The sequence below is a fragment of the Meleagris gallopavo genome, chromosome 16, assembly GCF_905368555.1.
Source record: "Meleagris gallopavo chromosome 16, MGAL_WU_HG_1.1, whole genome shotgun sequence".
NCBI classification, from domain to species: domain Eukaryota; kingdom Metazoa; phylum Chordata; class Aves; order Galliformes; family Phasianidae; genus Meleagris; species Meleagris gallopavo.
Window position 1 is genome coordinate 5,293,073 of NC_139419.1, and position 22,570 is coordinate 5,315,642.

General features: G+C 47.6%; 1 protein-coding gene across 4 annotated transcripts in view; it reads right to left on the reverse strand.

Moving 5' to 3' along the window:
* Window positions 1-22,570, reverse strand: part of CACNA1H (calcium voltage-gated channel subunit alpha1 H) — a 202,495-nt gene that overhangs the window by 92,900 nt on the left and 87,025 nt on the right. For all 4 annotated transcript variants that reach the window (XM_085237781.1, XM_085237778.1, XM_085237779.1 and 1 more), the window contains exons 3-7: window positions 18,274-18,385; window positions 17,284-17,417; window positions 13,361-13,458; window positions 10,167-10,326; window positions 2,301-2,616 (exon numbers count right to left, since the gene is read on the reverse strand). In XM_085237781.1, the coding sequence (XP_085093907.1) occupies window positions 2,301-2,616; window positions 10,167-10,326; window positions 13,361-13,458; window positions 17,284-17,417; window positions 18,274-18,385 (820 nt within the window). The remainder of the gene's footprint in view (window positions 1-2,300; window positions 2,617-10,166; window positions 10,327-13,360; window positions 13,459-17,283; window positions 17,418-18,273; window positions 18,386-22,570) is intronic.

Here is a 22,570-nt window from a genome sequence, read left to right on the forward strand (position 1 = left end):
CCTGTGGGGCTCATTTCACCAATCTGCCTTCTGACAGCTCTTAAACCGTGCTAGATTTCAAACTCATTTGGGATAAATCATGAGGGATGCTTTATCCAGCTGAGTCTTAAGACTGCCATTATGCAAAAGGGAGGCTCGCCAGCCCTTGAGGTTCAGTCCTCTGTCATAACCCTTGCAAAGTACCATGTATTCATTATTCCCCAGAAGGGCTCAGGACGATTTGATCTGTCTCATTCAGAGCACAGCAGAGTGCTTTCTGCCCAGTAATTCAATAGCATCTCACAGGGAAGCTCCCAGGCTACGAAAGCCATCAGTTCTACTTTCTGCACTCCTTCCTCTGAGGCCTCATCTAACTGCTGACCTGGTGCTGCCCAGCCTCAATATTACACGTAATGAGAGCACAACTCAACAGCTTAGCTTCTTGAATGTTCTCTGCTTATAGCAATTGTTTTGATTTAGCATCCAACCTCTTGCAGTAATGATTTAGTCTTTCCACACCCAAGCTAAGCAACCACCTTACTCCCAACAGCTGCTACTTTACCTGGAGTTATATTGTTTTCATTTTCTATTCTGAAAACTCAGAGAGGACAAGGGAATAAAGATGTAAGAGCCTTGTTTGTCTGGGAACACTAGCATTTGGATGGCCTAAGTGGCATTAAATTCATCCATTAACCTGTTGGCATGGGTTGAAGTGATCTACAGCTACAAAATCCAACTTTGCCAGACCCTTTGCTCTTTCCAAAGATACCAGCTGAGATCTTTGCAGGTTAAACCTGCACATCTGCAAGCCCTGCATGCTGGAGAAATGGAATACCAACATGAAATGAAGGCTTGCTGCCTGCAAATCTGCTTGGGAAGTACAAAGGAAGCAGGAGCCCTGGAAAAGCACCTGCTCGATTTCAGTGCACTTGCACAGGCAGTCTGCAACACATCGGCCTCTGCCTTTTCTCTAGAAAGTACATTGCTGTCCTGTGGTGGGAGCCAGAGAGGACCTCCTGGACGCATCCATCATCTGTGTGAGAGCAGGAGAAGGAGAAAGCAAGTGCAGCCAGAGACCCACCTAAGACTCATGCTTTGATTTCCCTCTTCCCTTCATGCAGCACTCACTACCAGTCGGGATTCTCTTGTGACATAGTAATTCCAGGAGAGAACCCGAGCATCTTTAAAAACAGCTTAACAGAGGCATGAGGTCTGTCTGAGCCCTTCTGGGTTTGGTTTTGAGCCCCTGACACCATGAACGTTGCAATTTGAGGTTTGTTGCTGTGAGAGCAAACAAGATGCTCAGAGCAAGCAAACGCCTCTTCACAGCTCTCAGATAAAAATGACAAGTCATTATGTTCATATTATAATATGAACAGAAAGAAATTCAGAAGTGGAATTTAGAGAGGTGAATGAGCAATTACTTGTCATTAAGAAAACTGAAAGAAGATTGTCTCTCTTTTAGGAAGACATCACCTGCTCTTCAGGAAGACCAAACAAAATAGGATGTGTAGCTGAAAGCACAAAGAAATCGGTATCAAAAACAAACTGCAAAATAAAGACTGAAAACCACTCACACCTCATTTCAAATCCACCAGTCCAGTCCTACGAGACCACAGCCTCGGGACTGTGCAGATGAGCTCTGCAGTGTTCCAGAGCTACAAATGCACTGAAAATGCTCTGGTTACTGGAGTATGCCTTATCATTTGCCAAGTCTTCCCCAGCCTGAGTCAGAAGCACTGTGGTCTCCATTGCAGAGCTGTACAAGAGTGGATCAAGTCAGACTCCAGCCCCATGTGAGTAGACATCTCTTCCCAGTTATTCTAGCCAGAATAGTCTGTCTGGGTTATTTACTCCTCCCCACAGCATACCATGCTAACCAGTACAACCTTGTAACTCTTGATTCAGACCCAAATTTTGCCATCATGCTAGCTGCTACATTTCAGAACAATATTAAATCTTGCTTAAGGATGTGGACATTTTTCTCCATTTCCTGATACTGCAGCAATAAATAAGGACCCCAACTCTCAAAGAGACTTCCTTCTTAGGATTTATCCAGGTCTAATCTGCAGTGCCAAAACTTGCCAGATTTTTGTCTGCCTGAAGCATTTCCCCTCTCTTCCAGAACACTGAAAAGTAGCCATTCTCTCCGAGTGCTCTGTTGGAGCATTGGTGCACAATGTCTGATTCATTTACTCTACGTGTCTTTATGTGCAGCTTCATGCAGCAAGCAAATTCCTTTCTCCACTGAGGTATTGATAAAATCCTCCCAAGCAAAGGATGACAAAACAAATACACAGGAAACCTTTAGAGAATCATACCTGAAATATAGCTATCCAGGCATAGCCAATATTATCAAAATTGATAGCTCCATTGTGTGGGTTTACATCCCCTGCCATGCATACATTGTAATACTGGTTCCAGTTTATGCAGGCATTCTTGCTGCTGAAGTCAGGGTTGTATAAACTTGGGGTGTAGGAGTCCATGCTCAAGGTGCACTCCACCTTGTACTCCTTCCTGGTTGGGATGTTGGAGCATTTCTGCATGCCGTTCTCACGATGGGATGAGCAGATGAATGGATTCTCCTCTGCTTCGTCTGTGCGGTAGTACGGATGCAGGAAGGTAAGGTTATATGTCCTGGAGGGAAAGAAGGAAAGATGGATGAGAACAGGGTGCCCAGAGAGATGGCAGTGCCCCATCCCTGCACACACCCACAGTCAGGCTGTATGGGGCTCTGAGCACTGATGGCTGTGGGTGTCCCTGCTCAGCGCAGGGAGTGGGACCAGATGGCCTTTAGAGGTCCTTTCCAACTCAAACCATTCCATGAAATGCATCAACAACTCTTCCTGCAGCTCCACATGACAGCTGCCGTGACACAGCCACCCCCCATTACCATCTCCCTCTGTGCAGTGTCCCCTCTACAGTGTGTCCCTGGAGTCAAGAGGACCAGTGCCCATCACGCAGTGCAAACCCAGCACCTGCTCCTCAGTATATAGAGCAACCAAAGAGAAGCAGGACTAATGAAAACTTCCAGAGACATCACTTATGTTGCCTCTTTCCATGGCCAAAAGCAAGACTATAAGTCTGGACCATACCTCATCAGTAGGAGGACAGGGTCTCAGCAACTGCACCATTCTGAAGTGCCTCCCTTCTGCCTGCAAATCCCAAAGCCCTGCAACTCGATGTCAATTCTTCCCATTTCCACCTCATCAGACAGGGGACAGCAAGCCACAGCTGAGACGTCAGCCCCGACCATTGCCTGTAAAGCTGTTTGCTTACAGCATCCTGTAAGGCTCCAGTGATCTTTCAGTTAAATATCAGCCAGAGTTTTCCGAGTGAGCAAATGAGGCAAGACGGCTGACAGCTGAAATGAAGTGGTAAAAAGAGAGGAAAAAAGCAGCCCAGGTGCTTCCTAAAAGCCAAAGCTAGTAACTTTTTGTTCCCAGCTAAGGATTTTAAGAGAGCTCTTCTGATGCTCAGATCATGCTTCAGATGACCTGAAGGCAAAGCAGCTTTCCAAGAAATTTCCCCCTCAGCACGTCTCCAGGATGAGTGAGCTGAACTTTAATAAGGAGAGAGGCAGCTATGGGAATCTCAAATTCCTTCTGTTCTTGCAGAAGGAAAGAGCCCACGTTAATGGGAACTGGATGCTGATTTAATTGGCCTGGATAAAGTTATTAAGCGCTGTTAGAGAGAAGATAAGCAAGTGCTCTAATTGCAGCACGGCAGGGATGTGCCTTTTCCAAGCGGTGCTTTGAATCCAGGCCTCTCCATGGCAGTGGACAAGCATTTGTGGGGCACATCAGCACTCACTGCTGAAGCACTGCTCAAAGCAAGAAGGTGAGAAGACCTCCAGCAGCAGATCTGCTGTTCAGAGTGGTGGGGATGTAAGGTGCTCTACAACCAAGAAGGAGATAAGGGAAAAGGCAACACAAATTACGTGACCAAGCAAGATGTGGGTAGCAGACAAGCAGGTAATTCTTCAAGATAGGACAGCTGTATTTTTTTTTTTTTTCCCAATCTGCTCTGAATGTTCCCAACTATTGAATAAATGCAGCTCTAACAATTGCAGAGCAAGTGACACTCTGTATGATGGTCTGAAATTGCTCCCCATAACCCTTGAGTAAAGCAAGAATCACTCAGCAACTGCACTTTAGAATAGAGCAATTGCTGCAGGGTAGAGCCAAGGGGAAATAAGCCCTGAACAACTTTCCTAAACAACCTTTTGCTCCATCAACGAACTACCTGAGATGGGTGCTGAGATTCATCCAGCTGCAAGAGGAGCACGGCAGAGGAATTGGGCATTGTTGGCTGTGAATAACAACTCATTCAGCAGCTTCAGCAGCTATTCACCTCCCATCACACAACACTCCCATTTCCCCCCAGACACAATTGTAAAATCTGCCTCCCCGTATTTTAGATTCAAGAGACAAGGAAGAAACACATGAAAAATGTTTTTTCTTCAGCCCTCTCCTTCCCCGCCCACAGAACAGTTTCACTAGGAGGAAATTTCCATATAAAACAAGCAGAAGATAAAGGTGAGCACTGCACCAGCACCTTGTTTGCTGGAAGATCAGACACTTCAAGCAGAGGAGTTTGTCACACAGAGGGGGTTATGGTGGAAAGGCAAAGGATTAAAAGGCACCGAGACACAGGGATGTGTCTGGAGTTGCTATAGCCTGTAGGCAAAGACAGCAGAGGAACTTCAGTGAAGAAACAGAGGGAGCAGGAGAAGAGACAAGCAGCGACTCACCAGCAGCAGGGAGCTCTGTTTTAGCCTTAGTGGGTACAGAGGGGCTGCATTCAGATGCAGAAACTCTGAGTCCCTAAGGCAATGGCAGGAGAGTCGCTGAGATGTCTCACATGGCGCCTCCCCATCGAAGCACTAGACCTCCAGTTTAGGGTCTGCAACTCCACAACTCTCATCAAATCCTGATGAGATGCATCACGTAAACCCAAAGCATTGGCTCTGGTTGGGCAGCTCCCAGTGCCCAAACCTGCTGCTTGCAGCAGGGAGAGCCACGGGCAAGTCTCACAGCCCATAAGCTGCACACCTGTAGCTATGCATCGAACTCCTATCCCTGCAACAAGGCTGAGTGATCTTGGAAACATCCCTTACTCTTTCTTGTTTCTCTTAAAGCAATGCCTTTTGATCTGGATGTGCCGCTCCAGATGACACTCCTCCAGACTAGAACTGATCACAAACGAAAATTTCCTCCAGAGCCAGGAGGAGCTGTGAAACTCTACAAAAACTTATTTCCTTCCCCACCCTGGAAGCAACACCAGCAGCAGGAGTTCCCCAGTCGCAAAAGGCAGCTGGCAGCGGGTGGGACAGGAAGGCTCAGCATGCTGCAGCTCACAGGCCAGCGTAATTAGGATTCTACCCAGAGCAAAGCTGGACTTGCAGAGGGAGAGGGACCATCTGGAGGGATGATTGGGTAATTAGCAGCTATGGCTGCACAAGCTCCTTTCCCGGGAGCAGTTTCATGTTCAAATGCAGACACACATACGCCTGTGCCAAGAACACTGCCCATGGAGGAAGTGCTCAGACAGAAGGGCTGATGCGTCAGTGTGATGCTCTGCTCCGATCTCACAGCCGAGCCCCTGGGAGCTGCCTCTCCCACTGTGGCACAATGACACACAGCATTCAGCCACACGAGCTGCCTTTCACACCGTGGCACAGTGACACATGGCATTCAGTACCGCATGCAGCTGACTGCCCTCCCAGCTGCAGGAGGGACACACATACATCGATTCGGATGAATCATCTTCATTTCAGCCCCCAGAGGTGATCTCCAGCCTCCCGATGTGCCCAGCCCAGCTGGGCAAGGACACAGCTAGCAACATGCCAGCTGGTTCTATGGGAGCCCATGCACCCAGTTTTGTTGCAGGGAGAACGCAGCCAGGCTGGGGAGCCATAGGACCAAACCCCATCTCGTTCCATGCCCCTCTATTCGCTACACATTGCAACTTGAAAGGCCCTCAATGAGCCAGTCAGATCCCAGAGGCTGCATGTTGCCTCTGAGTCATGGTGTAGGAAGCCCTGGGCTGAAGGAGAAAAGGCTGCTTGCAGACACGCTGCCTCGGGCTGTGATCTAATAAGCTGCAGAGAGATCTGGGCACAGACGCTGGGGAGAAACGCAAAGAATGACACTTTGGTGACTGTGGGAGGAAAATAAAGGCAGGAAAATAAAGCATGGCTTTATTGCAAAGGGTGGATGAAGTTTGGTGTGGTTCTGCTGCTAACTGGTTTTATCTTTCCTTCTCTCTTCCTTCCTCATTTTTGCAACATCCCCCACACCCCAAGAAATAAATAAAAATTACAAACTAAAAGAGCCCTGCCCTTGACAGGCCAAAATCAAGTGCACCAGGGCCAGTTCCTGCCCAGCCCTTTTCAAGGCTTTCTCCCTTCCTTGTCTACCTGGACACAGGACACCATAAGCATCCATCCAGCTGGGAGGGACCCATAGTGGCACAGAGAGTGCAGTGGGAAGGGACACCCCAACCAGCAGCCAACACTACAAATTTAAGCCCTTCTTCTAGTTTCCCTGTTTGAAGGTTATTCTGGGAAAACCAAAAAGGGGAAAGACAGGAAGAGAGCAGGAGTGAGAAGTAAAGAATCCCCAACATCCACAGCTACCCTGCCAAGACCACCTACCTCCATATGCATGAAAGGTCAGTTGGGCTGCCCTGGTTCTTGCCAACAGGCACAGTTCAAAGAACTTATTAATGGTAATGAATCCACTAATCGCGAGACTCTTGTGCTCTGGGGAAAAGTCATGAGAAACTAAGCCCCAGAATGGATCTTGTTATCACATTAGAAAGGATTAACGCCCCTTTCTCGGCCAGCTGCCCAGTGTGCATCTTTCTCTGGGCTAAAAGCAGCTTTGCTATATTTCCCTGGGCATGTTTATGTGCAGGAGGGATAGCATTGAAGCAGGAAAGTCCATCTTCTTCCATATCAAAGGAGGCTGAAGTGCTTTCTGCCCTATCTGTGTCTCAGTCCTGCCATGGCATCATCCTCTAAGTGCTGGAGCATGGTCTGAGCACAATCCTGCTTCAGCTTCCTGAGGAATGGAGGAGGAAAGAGAAAAGGCAGAAAGCACCAAACAGGCTCACTTCTCCCTGAGGGGAGGCTTCGTTCTGGAAGAAACCCCGCTGCCAACCCATCTCTGCAACATGGAGAGATGCCGGGAGGAGCAATTAAGCAACCCTCAGAAGTACTTTTCAAACTGCCAGCTGCCTGCCTGGGCTGCGTGCGCCTTTGCACAGGTCTACAAAAGCCAAGGAGCCAAAGGCAGTACAATACCAAACGGATACAGAGTTAATTAAGACCGAAGCGCTCACATTAGAATTGTCCTGCAGCATTAGATAAACACGAAACACTTCACAGCTCTCTCCCCCTTCCAACCTGCTGAGCTCTCTGAAAGGCTCCACAAGGAAGAAAATGCTCCTCTGCATAACGACATAACACACAAGTGAGGAGCAGCAACAACACTCTGGGGGTGACCCAGATCCTTTATTGACCATGGCAGCATCTCCTGCTGGCAGGAGGGAGCCAAAAGGGCTGCATGGGGACAGCAGATCTGAGATCTTACAGATAAACTGCTGGTCACGCTTGCCTTTCCCATCCATGCTGAGCTCTCAGCTCTCAGCCCAGGCCAACCCAAAAGCAGCATGAAATTTCCCTTTCAGTTCCTACGGCTGGGAATCTCCTACACTCACAGCCCATCCTGGTACTGCTATTCCTGCTGCCATGTGATGCTAATTGAAACAGCCCGGCCACCAAACTCTCCAGGAGCTGAAAGGGCTCTGAACCACCAGAGCCCCGAAGGCACCACAGCTGATGTCCACCTCTGGCCAGGGAGTCACAGCCTCACAAATTCATGGAAAATACCACGAGGAGCCCTGCCCATAACTCAGGTCCTCCCCTTCACAGCACTGCAAGGAAACCTGAACCAGGAGCATCACCTGCTCAGCACAGGGCACCATCCACCCTCCATAGAACACAGCTTGCTGGAGCACTGGTGAACATTATTTCAGGCTGAGAACAACAACACTGGGATTTAGTAGGACTTGGCAGATGAGAGTAGATGACCAGCATCTCATTCCTAGTTTCCTGCAGAGCTCCACTCTGTTTACTTCTATCCAAAACCAGAGCTTAACTTTAATCCTACAGCCCCTGCCTAAAGGTTTGGATGTTGTTTTGTTCTCATTGGCAGCTTTCCCTGGGAGGGAATGGATGGTCAAGGCTCTCAACAGTGATGCCAAGCACAGCAGCTCAGCACAGGGATGGAGCAAGTGATGAATCCTCTCCAGCCCGACCCTGGGCTTGCATCTCCATGCTGCTTTGCAGGCAGTCAGCATCCTACTGCTGGTCAGTGGGAATTGCTTGTTTGAGGCTTTGGACTATGTGCACATCTTTCCTTGTTACACTACTCCTGATTCACTCCATGCCTTTGCACCTACACAACTTACTGCTGGGGTGATGAAGGCTGCTGTAAGGCTGGATCAGCGCACGCTATCTCCATGCCTGGAACTGTGGATTTGCTGCCAGTTTCCTATGGTCTTAAGTTTACCCAGCAAAACAGACTCAGATGGCAATTTCAGGCTGGGTGAGAGCATCAGAGCAAATTTGGGGTTTCTCCGAAGCTCCTGATGGGCTGTGAAGGAGGAAGGAGAACATATCACAGCACTCCTGCCTCATCAAACAGTTCTCAGGGCTGATCACAAGGAACCTGACTGCTGCAGATTGGTCAAGACCCTGATAAACAGATCCTGTCATGCCTCTGATGCTGCCAATAGCCTTTACATAACAGCCTGTTTCTTGGCTGCTTAATATCTCTATTTAGCAAACAGTCATCTTGCAATTAATTTTAAAAGCTCCACTTCGTAGGAAATCATGCAGTATTTTAGACTCCTGGTGCAGGGTCTTTGGTGGTCCCTCCCCACCCAGCTACAGCTCTGTGCCACCACACTGCTCAGTGTGAGGCAGGAACAAGACCCAGAGTAAATCCAAGGGATGGTACCTGCTCATTTCCAAGACAATTGCAAGCAGCAGATGATGGCAGACATAATTAGAGGCCCTATCTCCTCTTGAAGAGCTGAAGCTGCCCAGTTAATTGCCTTCAGGCATTTCCTCACCTCTGAGCCACTGGTGTCTTCAGCAGCTTCTAAGAGGAGACTTTCTGCAAGGATTTGTTTTGCATGCCTCCTTTTCTGCAGGAGCTCACGGGGACACTGTCAACTCACATGCAGTCCTGATTTTGCTGGTGATGATAAGGCAAGCAAGGGCACAGCTGCCCTATGACAGGGAACAAGTCAGCAGCTATGGGTCACCCAACGCCAGCTCCAAGTGTAACAAGTGATGGACCAGAGCCAGACCCATCCAGGCAGCCCAGACAGAGGAACTGGGAGGGAGCTGGAGGCAGGTGCACCTACAGCCCTGCTGAGAGCGGGGCCAAGAGCCCAACGCTGAGCTTAAATGAAGGGCCACAGGCAGGTAAAGGTCACCTGGGCAATTAAGGTCTATTAGCACCTGCAGCACCCGGCAGGGATGCTGTTCCATACAACTGCTGAGCTTGGAAGAGCCTAAACTAAAGTTTGCATCAGCAGATGATTGGATATGCTGCATGTTCCTTATCCCTGTTTCAGGCTGAGAGTGGTACAAATGTCTTTAATGCCTTCAGCATCATGGTACTTATCTTACTAGTCCTACAGAGACATACAGGATGTTTCAGCAGCATCTCTATGCCACTCCATGTTCTAGCATGCACACTCGTAATTAACCTTGTGCTAGAGGCTGTGCTGCATTGGGTGACCTTCCAAACCCACACAGCAGTTTTCACAGTACTCTCATGCTTTTGTTTGGTCTAAATCCTCAAATTCCCACTGTCAGGGTTCTCAGCTTCCGTGGACATGGTGCTAACACCTTTGTCCTCCAGGAAAAAAATGAGAAAGCCACTGCAAACCCTCAGGAAGCTGCCAACAAGAAGCAGCTAGCTGGAGTTGGAGTCCTGCAGCCAGCAACCCACAGTGTCTGAGTGCTGGGAGGGAAATAGGACTCAGAGGGTGTGCTGGGGGGACCACTTCTGAGCACCCTCTGAGTGCCACCATCAGCACGATGGGCTCCTCCATCAGGGAAAAGGGAGAAAGGAAGAACAGGAGGAGATTTCTGCTGTACTTACGTTGCCAAATTCCTGTCCAGGAAACACCTGTTTCTTAGCAGCCCTGCCCAGAGCTGCACACCGACGATCCCAAAAATGAAGAAGACAAAGAAGCACAAGAGGAGGACGTTGCCTAACATAGGCAGAGTATCTAACAGCAGGGTGACGAGTATTCGCATACCTGGGGGGAAAAGGAGAAAACAGGTTAGAAGAACTGGGTGATGGGACAAGCAGGATGCTCTGTGCCTTGCAGCCAGGGTGGAGGAACTGGGAGGTGCCCATCAGATTTTCCATTCGGTCCTGCATATCCCTGCAAGGCTCTCTGTGAACATGCATGCACACTGGGGGCTCCCCAGCACCTGTGCTGCAGGGACAAGTTGATTTCTGTGCAAGAACTTTCAGCTTTAATAAAATGATGGAGCAATGAGTGAAGCTCACGGGGCTGCAGCAAACCTTTGTGTCCCCATCAGCTCCTGGCATCACTCTCTGAATGGACTGAGCAGGGATTGGGTGCTGCCCCAGGACACCTTCAAACCCAAAGAGAATGCCAGAATAAAAAGAGAATGAGGACTTGCTGCTCTGCAGAAGTTAAATGAGCCTTGGAGACAGTGACCGGCTCTCGTTTCAACAGCAGATAATTGATGAGAGGAGGAATAATGAAAAGAGCAACAGACAAAAGCAAGTGCTAAGTCATAGGAAGGAATAAAAGAAGAAGCTGAACATCAGGAGCCTGATGCTCGGCAGAGAGAAGGGCTCAGGTTTACAGCACGATGGCAAACCTTGCATCTGCAGGGTCAGGTGGTGACACTGCCACCTCTGGAAGCATTTTGTCCCACTAGAAAGTGTTCAGCAAACTCCTTTCACCACCTGTGTGGGGTCTGCTCCTCAGCCCATCAGCTGCCCCGCAAAGGGATGGGACTTGGAGCAACCTGGTCTAGTGGGGGGTGATCCTGCCTATAGCACAGGTTGGAACTAGATGATCTTAAGGGTCCCTTCCAACCCAAACCATTCTATGAGCCGCATTCACACCAATGCGAGCTGTTTTTCCCCCATTGATTTCCAGCTCACCACTAGTTTCCAATGCTCCTGCTCATCCCGTGATGCCCCTGGGCCTGGTGAAAGGAGGAACGATGTACCACGATGCCTCCAGCTCCGCACCTATCTATCTTACAAAAAAATGGTTAAAATTGCTCTCTGTGTGCCAGACAACGTTTTTCCGCTCAGCTACTTCTGGTATTTTGGGTTGTTTGGTGGCACCGTTCTGGAGATGGAAGCCATCTGCTCTCTATCCGGGTGCTCGGGGCTCTCAGCAGAGTGCAGCTCTGCCATGGGAAAACTCCACGAGCACCGCCTGGGCTGAAACGAGGATTTCTTTTTGTTCCCAATCCATGTGAAACGGGCTCGGAACCACACAGCAGAAAAATAAAAATAAAGCAGCAAAATGGGCTTGAAAAAACAGTGGCCACTACTAAAAAAAAAAAACAAAAAAAACCCCACCCAAACTACTGCCCCTGCCAAATGTGTAAATTGCAGAAATTGTATTTTTCCAGTCATTTCCAAGGAATAATTTCTAATAGAGACGATGTTTTTATTGGCTAGGGTTCTCCTTTCTTTTCTTAACAAATAAAAATAAAATAATCTCGTGGGTGAATTTATTGTGCCTGGAAGCACGGCGCTAGCAGCACTGGCTGGAGCCCAGGAAAGTGCCCAGGCACCACAGGGATACATTGCTGGGCAATTTCTCATGGGTCCCTGCAACTGCGTGCCAGCTCCAGCCATAATTCATATTTGCTCAGTGTTGTTCTGTGGCTGAAAACACTGCTCTGGATGACGGCATCCCACTGAGGACATGGGCACGGACTGAGAAGTGGGGGTGTCCCAGGTGATCCCCTGTTGGAGGTGGAGCATCCCTATGGATGAAAGAAGAGCAACGGAACACTATTGGAAACCTAAGACATAGAAGGTTTTTCCTATCCTTTCTCTGCAGGCCCTGGATTACAGCATTGGTCTGAAACAGTGACAGCAGTAAAGTGCCAAGCGGAGGGAGCTGGTGTCTCATAAAAGGTAAATCTGTGATTATCCATCCTCCAGGCCTGGCACGCTGGACAACACCAAAAACGGGCTTAAATCTTTAGGTTTGATCTCATATGCTATTAACAAAACTTGATGGTTTCCAGTTGCCAGTCTTCTGACCAAAAGAAAACAACCTCACTAACAAGGGTAGTAGTGGACAGGGTGAAAGCCACACTTCAAAGCTCCCACATCAGACTGACAAAGAGAACTGCATGTCTGTCTGAAGCACTGGAACTGAAACGGACCCGGGGGAGTTTGCTGTGCTGTCTGTGGATGTGCCGACGTGACGGGCAATTAATCCCAGCAGGATGCTCAGGGAGGGTGGTTGGACTTGATGATCCTAGTGGTCTTTTCCAACTTTCATGATTCTGTGATTAATTCTATGGTTCTATGACTGGTGGGGTGTGTTATTCAAACATGCTCTTAAAAAGACCCCAAAATGTACGTTTTTGTGGTGAGAAGCATGCATGATTTCCATGCAATGCTGCTGCATTTTGTGGTGAGCAGAGCATGGCTAGAAAGTGAATAAAGAGCAATGAAATTAGAGCCTTGCAAGGGTCGCTCAGCAGACAGCTGGTATGGCAGGAAATTATTTCATCTTGTTGGTTCATCTTTCAAATTGGATTTAGGAGACGAGCAGCTGAAGCCACTTGAAAATGGATTTAGGGACCACTTGAACTTCCTATTGTGGATGAACCCAATTTTGTACTACATGACAGCAAACCCTCCTTCATGGTGCTTTACCAATGATGGAGAATACTGCGTTTCAAATCCTGAACTCAAAGAGACCGAAAGACCTTAAATAACCTAGAGGAAAAAAGTGAGTCCATCCCAGGCAAGAAGATCTCTTCTAGAATAGATCTCTCCCATTTCTCTATGGGAACTCTGCTATTCAGTGGGAGATGGGAGTTACTTGCTTCATGGTGTTCACAAAAATGCTGGAAATCAGCCACAAAAATTCAGCATCCCGGGTATAAAATCTCCCTTGTCCTTTGCTAACACCACTAATAATAATAAATGATGCCTAACTTCACATTAAAAAAAAAAACCCAAAATCAATGAACTTGCCCTCGGCAGCAAGAGAAGAGGATATCACAAGGCTTAAAGCTGAGCCCTCCAAAGCCATGCTGATGGTTACTTACTTGGGACCCTGTTAATGGCTCGCAGCGGCCGCAGCACGCGCACGGTGCGGATTGCAGACAGGCTGACGTTGTGTCCATCCAGGGAGTACTCCATCATGCTGCAGGGAAAGAGAGAAGAGGTGTCAGGCCATAGGATGCAGCGTGGGCATGAGGTTGTGGGATGGGGGAGCAGCTGCTGATGTGCTGTTGATATGAGATATAATGGATATTTCCACCTTTGAAGGGCTGCAGACATGGTGCATGGACAGCTGGTGGGCATACACCTGGGGAGCTTCTGTTCAAGCAGGACTTGGCACAACGGGGAGCTGCAAATAAGGGACACAGAGCTGGGGCTCCCCATGGCTCACCCTTGCTGCTACCTCATTGCGCACAGCTCCACATCTATGAGATGTTCTGATGGTACACCCCCTGCCCTCATCCCGGTGCATTTTCACACCAGCTTATCCATCCTCCTATGACCAAAGTGTGAATAATGAAGCAAAAAAAAAAAAACAACAAAAAACAAAAAACAAACACAACTGTGAAGTAGTTTGGTTCTCATTTTATTATTAAGAATAAGGAACATTTTATTTTTCATGCTCCGTCTCCATTTCACATAAATATTTCTTTCCCAGGCTGGGAAGGACATTAAGTTTAGTCAGTTTTCTTCTTTTATAGCAATGAGTGGCAAATGTGGGTAGTGTTGTTTTTTAATGGGGTTATGGCTAGTTAGCACAGCTGTAATTACAATTTATGAGTTTGACTACAGGGAAGCACTTGTAAATATATCACAAATCTCTCACCATGTCTGTTCAAATAACATAATAGCATCAGAAGAACTCTGCAAGTAAGCTGCTGGATACCATAAGGAATGAGCATTGAAAAAATAAAATCAACAGATACAGGAGAAAATCAACAGGAGAAAGGCAGAATTGCTGTCAGAAGAAGCTTCAGTGGAGAGATTTTCAGGTTAAGCATTCTCCAGCCAGGATGGACCAAAAATGGTTACGTACCATCAAGAAAAAGTTGCCATATTTTCTGAATTTCAGGCAACAGAGAAGTAGGGTTTGGTTTAGGGCCAGCCTTGCTTGGGAATATCACTACCTGGGTACTCCTGCACTTCTTATTTGGTGCCTTGCTCCGCTCTGCTGAGTTTGCCTGGGAATATCCAGATGTTTGCTTCTCTGTTGCCTTGGACTGCAGCTTCTTGGTGTCACCTCGCAAAATCCCTGCCTATGACACAGAGGTGCCTTTGCTCCTTAACCCTTACTCTGTGCCCAGCAGTGACTTGGGGCTAGCCATTTGATAACCTCCCAGGGATATTTTTGTTTTTTTTTTTTTCCTGGAGAAGTTAACATTTCTTTATAAATCAAAACCACCTTAAAGCTTGTATGTAGGAACTGAGCCCAGCATGACAAACAGACACAGCACAAAACCAGACCTTACACCCAACATGTGCTCACTGAGCAGCCAGAGTGGGGCTGCAGGGACCACCCAGTGGAGATCCCACTCCCACTTGCACTGATGGGCCCAGAGGCAGCACTGGGGGCCTCCTGGAAGCAGCTCTTGCAGGAATAGGGACAGCACTGTCTCAATGCATAGACCTGAAGCCTAAGCCTGCTGGCTGGCTGGGTCCCAGCACAGCACACACACGATTTATCAGGTTTTGCTGTAACTCAGACAGTTTTTGAACTCCTAATAGCACGTGAAAGGAATACCGACTGCTCCATGCACCCATGTGCTTGTTTAAGGGCCAGCTCCTGGGCCTTCACTTGGAGTTTCAATACTGCTGATGAAAGATGAATAATCCAGGGTATGGCCTAGAAAATAGCCTTTCTGACTCCAACATTCTGGATTTCCATGGCACTCCACTTCGGATTTCAAAGCAAGTTGCCCACTGTAGCCATCTTGATCCACTTGATTGATGGTGATGGGTTCCAGGTTGGACCTGTTGCAGCAAAATCAACTCAAGCCTTCATGGAAAAGTCCAAGGATCCTTTGCCAAGGAGAAGTTTGGGGTTCTGATTGCACATTGCACAAGGATACCTTGGAAAACTGCAGTGGAAACTTGTTGGAGTTGGATGTTAGGGATATTCATGGACTAGAGGTGATTCCCCATAGCCTCTGGGTACTGGGAAAGAAGAGGCACAGCCTTTGTCTGCTGCCGTGAGCAGCTCCCACTCCTCCAGTTGTCAAGATAAAAATGTCCAAAGCACACCACATGAGCCTGCAGCACCTCCAGGGAAGGATGCACAAGAAACATCTCTGCTTTCAGCCTTTGTAGACAACATTTTTGATGCTTGGGAAATGCTTTCAACTTGGCTGCTGGACAGACCCAGAGGTTGTGAGCTCCATTTGCTCTGAAATTTTCCAGGGTACATTTCTCAGGCGAGCAGAACATGAAAGGGCTTTCAGTGCTGTTACAAACTTCAGACACAATCTGTTGCTAGAGGCAGAAGATATGTTTATTTTGTAGGTTCCCTGCTCACCCTCCTTTCTCTTTGGTACATTTGCTTGTCAGCCAAATCAGCTTATTTAAGGACAGTGAATAGGCCGAACAATGCAGGCAGCTTTGTGTAGCACTTCTGATCAGAACTGCTTCGTAAGAACTGCAGCACAGCCATCCACTCATCGGAAAAAGCACCTGTTATTCCAACTGTGTGCTCCTTGCTGTATAGGCCAAGTATACTCAGGTACACTGCCATGATCTGTTTGATGGCTCTGCCTGCCCACCAGGAGAGCTCAGCATGGGGTCCTGTTGGTGCACTGGTTATGGACATCACATTTCTGACCCCAGGTTTCCCCCACAGTCACAGCCCCACTCTTCTGCTAAATGTTTAAATGCTGCTGCAGCAGCTTGGGAAGTTAAAAAAATAATAATAATTATCAATGACTGCTGTTGTTCTTGCTGTTCTTCCCTAGGCTGAAACCTCACACTGGTTCAAAGCAGCTCTGCTCAGGAGGGCTCCTGTTTGATTCAAGCCTGTAGGGCCATTCCAAGCTATACACCAGACAAATAACGTGGATGAAAATGCAACTCTCTAAGCGCAGTTAAGATTGTACATTGCTAATGTAAGGGTAAAAACAGCTCAACATATTACAGGAATGGTCTAATTAACCCCAGGCCAGTCATTATAAAACCAGGAATTCAGAAATAAGGCAGAGCTCTGTCATTAAAGCAGTCTATCCATTCGTAGGGCACACTGAGCAGGTAAGAGAGCCTGGAGTTTCTAAAACCCATCTATTTATAGAATAAAGTTTTAGACTTGCCAAGTTTTCAGTTCACACAGTTACAATTTTGCAGGAGCTGATGTCAAAAGCAGACAGATCTTCCTTGGGCAATTCCGCAAATAAATTGTATCTATTTATTAACACATCCTACACAAATAAGCAGCTGTGAGAGACGGTATATAAACACAAACCAACAGAAGTTTACTGGAGACATGTGCATGCACTCGTAATTTGGGAGGATCAGCAACAGCAGCTGCTAGTCAACTTCTGGAGAGCCTCTTGCACTGGGATTTCAACCTTCTGAAACAGATCTCAGGCTTGATTCCCCTTGTTTGGCTAATTTCTGCTCCTGTCTCACTCTAATGGTACCACATGGCAGGAGTAGGACTGAGCTGCTGTGTGCTTTCTCCATCCCTTCTCAAGATGGAAACCTTACCATGAGCACAAGGTTAGATCAGCACACGCCTGGTCTGACATTGGCCAAAGGATCCCTACTGGCAACCCAAAGGCTTTTGCCCTGACAGCCACACTGCACTCCGTAACTCCATAACCAGAGGTTAAACCAAAGGAGACCTATGGGACTTGGTTTTGGCTGGAGCTGGGAATCATACACAAGATGTTATGAAAACCATCCAGGACAACCTACAGATTGGGTTCCCCGGAGTTTTCTGGCTTTCACATCAAAGGCAACTTTATGAGGTTTTGTTACTGACCCTGCCATCACAATGAAGAAATCCAGGCGATTCCACGTGTCTCCAAGGTAACACTTCTGCCCGAAGATCCCCAGAGCCACCATCTTGATGACCATCTCCACCGCAAAGAAAGCGAAAATGAAGTCGTCAAATGCCTGGAGACCAGTAAAAGATTATTACAGTCAGTTCTACTCTGCTCTCTTACCACGGAAAGGGAAAGCAGAGGCACTCTGTTTATCCTGGCAGAGGCTGCAGGGCTGGGCAGCGGTACCAAAGTGCCACCTACTGAGCTCAGAAATATGACCTACAGCACCTGGTGGGTGATGGCAACCCCTGGGCATTGCTCCTTGGTTGGTCTGTTGCCTGTAAAGCACGAGTGTTAGTCTCTGGCATTTCCATTTGAAGGCCTAGGTGGATTATTGGTAAAAACGACAGTGTCCACATGGAAGCCAAGTTCCCATTGTACACCAATGTCCATTCACATGGCTGTGTGAGCTGCACCTTCTCTGGATATTACCTTATCCCTTGATAAACTACAGTTTTGCTCCATTATTTCACTTCATTTAATAATTAGCATCCAAATGTCACTATAAAGGAGTTAAGGTTTTTCTACCTCATATTTTGGCTTCTGTTAACTCCTGCAAGCTGTGGCAGCACAGAATAGCAATGGCTTTAGTCACAGCCCTTTTCTGCCTGCAAACTCTCTGGGATAACACTCTGTTTTTCACAAATACACTCAATACGTTGTAATCATTCAGCCAGTACCAGGCTTGGAAAGGAGAAGGAGCTGCTGGGAAGGATCCCATTCGCCTCCTTGTAATGCTGGAACACTCAAAAGGAATTAAAGCAGCAGATACATGAGGGATTCAAATGCATTGAATGTGTTGCACTACCACCTGTCAGGGTGACAGTGAATGCCCAAGTGTGTCTGATTGCAGAAACCACCTCTACATGTAGGGCTTTCTGGGTATCCTGGGGATGTGATGGGTTCCAGTTCAGGGCCAGCCTTACCTCCAGGATGGTGCAGCGCTCCGACTGGCACTCCACATCTTCGCAGGGCTGGAACATGCCCAGGGTGACACAGTTCAGAAGGATGACCAGCATGCTGACGTGCTCGAACCAGGTGAGAGGAGGCGTTAAGGAGAGCACACATTGCCAGTAGGAAGCTGCGGAACCACACAACTTACACGTCACAAACCCTACATTCATCACACAAACTGAAAACACCCCTTAGCATCCCAGATTTGCCAAAATCTGAAGTCCACCCGAAGTCCTCCACACCACCATCCTGCTGTATTTTGTGCATGCCAAGGACAGCCCTTTGTCCTCCTTCCATAGCAGCACTCATCTCCAGAACTCAAAGGGTTTTACCACTGAACCACTCCAAATGTTTGACAACGTTAACTCTGTCACTGCCAGATGAAAAAAGACCAAACAAGATGAATGAATTCAGGCATCATCGCCACCAGAAAAAATAGCTTGGAACCCATTCCTTGCTCCAATCCACAGGGTTGCTTCCCTTATTTCTATCTCAAGCCAAAGGAATGCATTCATAACACAGCTCTCTCTCCCCTGCGTGGTTTCTAAGCTTCACGGAGTCCAAATTAAGCTCTGCACCATGACTGAAGATGAAAGCAAAGCAAAGCAAAGCCAAGCCATCATGATCAGGACGAGTTTTGGTAGGGCCAGCCATGCTGGCATGCTGCAACATGGGATGTAGGGCACAGGGTGCTCAGCACAGCTTTAGGGAAGGAAAGGGTTCAAGGCTGGATACCTCCACAGTCTCCAAAAAAGACTGCATTGTCTTGCAGGATCCCCCAGTGTTCAACATTAATAGTTACAGCACAGTAAGTGGTGATTTGCATCACTGCAAAACAGGCCCAGAGCTTATGGTTACTGCTGTTGGTATAACTATTGAAAATAATAATAATAAAAAAAGGTTTGGGGGAACTAAACAGGAGTTTCACAAATTAAAGATGAATGAGAGAACTGTTCTTGGGAAAATAATTGGAAACACCTGTGTATGAATAAACCTTTGTTTCCAAACACACCAGTGAGGGATCATGGAGAGGGAAGAACATAGGCACTGTCTCATTTCTGATAATGAAAAACTGCCTTCTTTGAACTTGTCTAAAACGGACACACACGGAATAAACCAAACAACTGAAACAAATAAAACCGGGCTCCCTCGATGGGAGCTGGAGCAGGTGAGCTTCTGGCCACAGGCCCAGAGCACTCGTGTCTGCAGCAGCACCAGCACTGGTCTGTTTTAATTCCCCTCTCCCTTTGACTTTGTTCTGATTTCTGACATTTTTAGGGGCTGTCTGGCTCCCCTTTCCTCTCAGCTAATTAGGAGCAGAGCAGTAATCCTGCTCCACAGAGAGAACAGCTCATGTCAGACCCAAACAAATCCTAACCCATGGCCACGTCCTACTTACAATATTTGCATTGCTTGATGGGATTCGTGTGGATCTCCCTGTAAACACAGCTCCTGGACTGTTCCCAGGGTGCCTCCAGCCGCATTCATTCCACTTACATATGAGGATTATTTTTTTCTTTAAAGAAAGAAATAAAAGCATATGGATGCTTTTATTTCAAGTAAAACCACGAGTAAAACCTGTGTAGCACGCTGATGAATGAGGTCTGCTTCCCCTGGAGGAGGAGAACATAAGGATCTGTTTACTCCAGCCTTGCTCCTCCACTGCAGCAGCGATGGGGAAGCACTGAGCTCACATCACCTGCACTTTTCCCCACAGCAAGAATGAATGAGGCTTCAGAACCACTGTCCAACATGGGCTGCTTGCTCTGTTGCTCCTCTCAGTCTACTCCCTGCCATCCCAACCTTTGTTTTCAGCAAAGCCAAACAAGAATTAGGTTTTGTTTTCCATTAGAAAACACTGATTTGTCAAAAGTGAATCAACAGCACGGACTGGTTTTGACAGCCACGCTCCATCAGAATGGAGTTCTTCAGATAAAACAGAGAAAAGCCTGTCCCCAGGAAGGCTTAATTGCTACTGAACTTAGGAGTGCAGGCAGTCTGTTTCCTGCTCAGATCTTTCTCACCCTGGTGCCAAATCACTTTGTGAGCTAGGGTCAGCCTCCACCAAATGGCAAAGCTGCAGCGGCAAGAAAGAAGACAGAAGAACTTTGGCTACTTTGGAAGAAAAAGGTTGAGGAGGAGCTGTGGGGAGTAGCTCTGCTTTGGTGGGAGAATGGAGGAGAGGAGGGAGGAGGAAGCATTAAGTCCCTGCCCTATTTATTTTTGAATCAGATTAATGATGGCGTTTTGCTCCCTAATTTGAAAGCAGGATTACCCCGAGAGCTCTGCCCTAATGGGACTAATCCTCCCTCCCCTCTGGTGTGCAGATATTCAAAGCTCAGCTCACTCCCTGCTTCCTTGCTGCTAACGCCAGCGGAGCCCCCAGCGCTGGGACTCAGCCCTTGGCCAGCCAGAACTCCCTGGAGCTCCCCCAGCCAGTTTTCTGACTGCAAAACCGGTACCCCAGGCTACCATGAATATCACTGCTCCAGGATCATCTCCTTCAGAAGCAGCCAACTCTGTGGCTCTCAGACTTGAAAAGATGCAAAGGGGAGATCCAGAACCGCTGGAGGCAATCATCGCAAAAGATTTGCTTAGTGTTTCATCCTTTGCTGCACATTCCAGGATAACAGCATCCAAGGCGAATCTGGGCCAAGCTCACATAGTTGCACATGCTCTTTTGCTAAAATCTAACCCTGTGTTTAGAAGAGGCAGCACAGAAATTAGGCCCTGCCCCACAGTTCTGTTGGTACCACCTGCTGCTAGTTCAAAGGCTGGGGCTGATGCACACCAGCAGCTTTCATGGGGTTTGACCAAAATCACCACCAGCAGTGGCTTGAAGTTGGAGAGTGCTGGTTGCCCAAAGATGCCCCAGCATGGCCACATCTTCACAACAACACATGGCTGATCTAAGCCCCATAGCAAAGAAATAGAAATGAATGACTCCGCTTCATTGTAAATCCCAAACACAAACCTCTCCCAGTTCCTTCCCCCATAAACTTCTGATTCTTGGCACAAAGAGAGGTGCAGTGCAGAATGAACGGCAGTGATGCAACTTGGATCTCTGCTGCATGCATTTCGTCCAGCAAAATGATGTGGAGAGTTCCTGTTTCTGGAAGACTTCACTGTACTTACACGTTTGCACAGTGTTATAAGGGGATTTCTTGGCCTGCAGGCCAAAGTCTTAATATTTCCTTTAAAAATCTGGAAGCCTCCTTCAATATAAAAATGAAAGGCCTAAAAAAGAAACTGCTTGTCTAACCAGAAAGCTATGTTTTCAATACTCACATTAAAGCTGCCCAGGTTTACTGCCAGGTCTGCAGGCCTGGGCTGCATTTCAGTGCCTCTCTCTCTCTCTCTCTCTCAAAAAAAAGCAAAAAAAAAAGCAAAAAAAAAAAGCACAGAAAACTCCAGGTGTGGACATGGGAAGGGCTCAGTCATCCCCTAACGCACTGCTCTTCTCCCTCACCTCACCATTAAGATAATTTCTACCATCCATCCCTTAAACTTTAGAAATATTTCTGCAATAAATACAATAAAACCATAGTGTCACAGTAGTGTCATAGAGCTCCTTGCTCCACCCCAAGCCTCGTGATGAAGGAAGCGCTGCTTAACCCCAGGGGCAGGGGAAGCGGAAGATGCCCCGGGCCCAAACCACAACAGAGCAGTGGGAGCCCAGTATCCAGCACCAGCAAAACAGTGAAACAAGCTCATCATCCTTACTGTTTTCCCATAATCTTATTATTTTTAAGCCAGTCAGGGGATTTCAGAGACTTAACCCATTATTTTAAAGGCCTGGATCTGGTGGCATTGTGATTATTGCTGTTACCATATCTGTACGTACTGCACACAGTGCTGAGGAATAACACACAGTAATAAAAGCCAAGATATAGTTACAAGGAGAACATATGTTTACAGAAGCAGCAGCCAACTGAAGTTTCAGCTTTTACAGTCTAAGATGTGACTAATGCACTAAATATACACATACACACACACATATATATATATACACACACACACATCTGAGGGATGAGGATCTTCAGAACAGTCTTGGAGAGCTGAGCATGCAATGCACCTGGGGATGTAATTCCTGCTTTGCAACTCCACAGTCTTATTTTCCATTCAGAAACAAGGCCAGCTGGAAGCCAGGGTGCTGCTCACAAGCTGCCCAGCCCAGCATCCATCCCCAGCAAAGGACTTTGGGGAGGTGTGGGATGCTCGGTCCCCACCATGTGGATGTACATTGGGATGGGCACATACAAAGTAGCT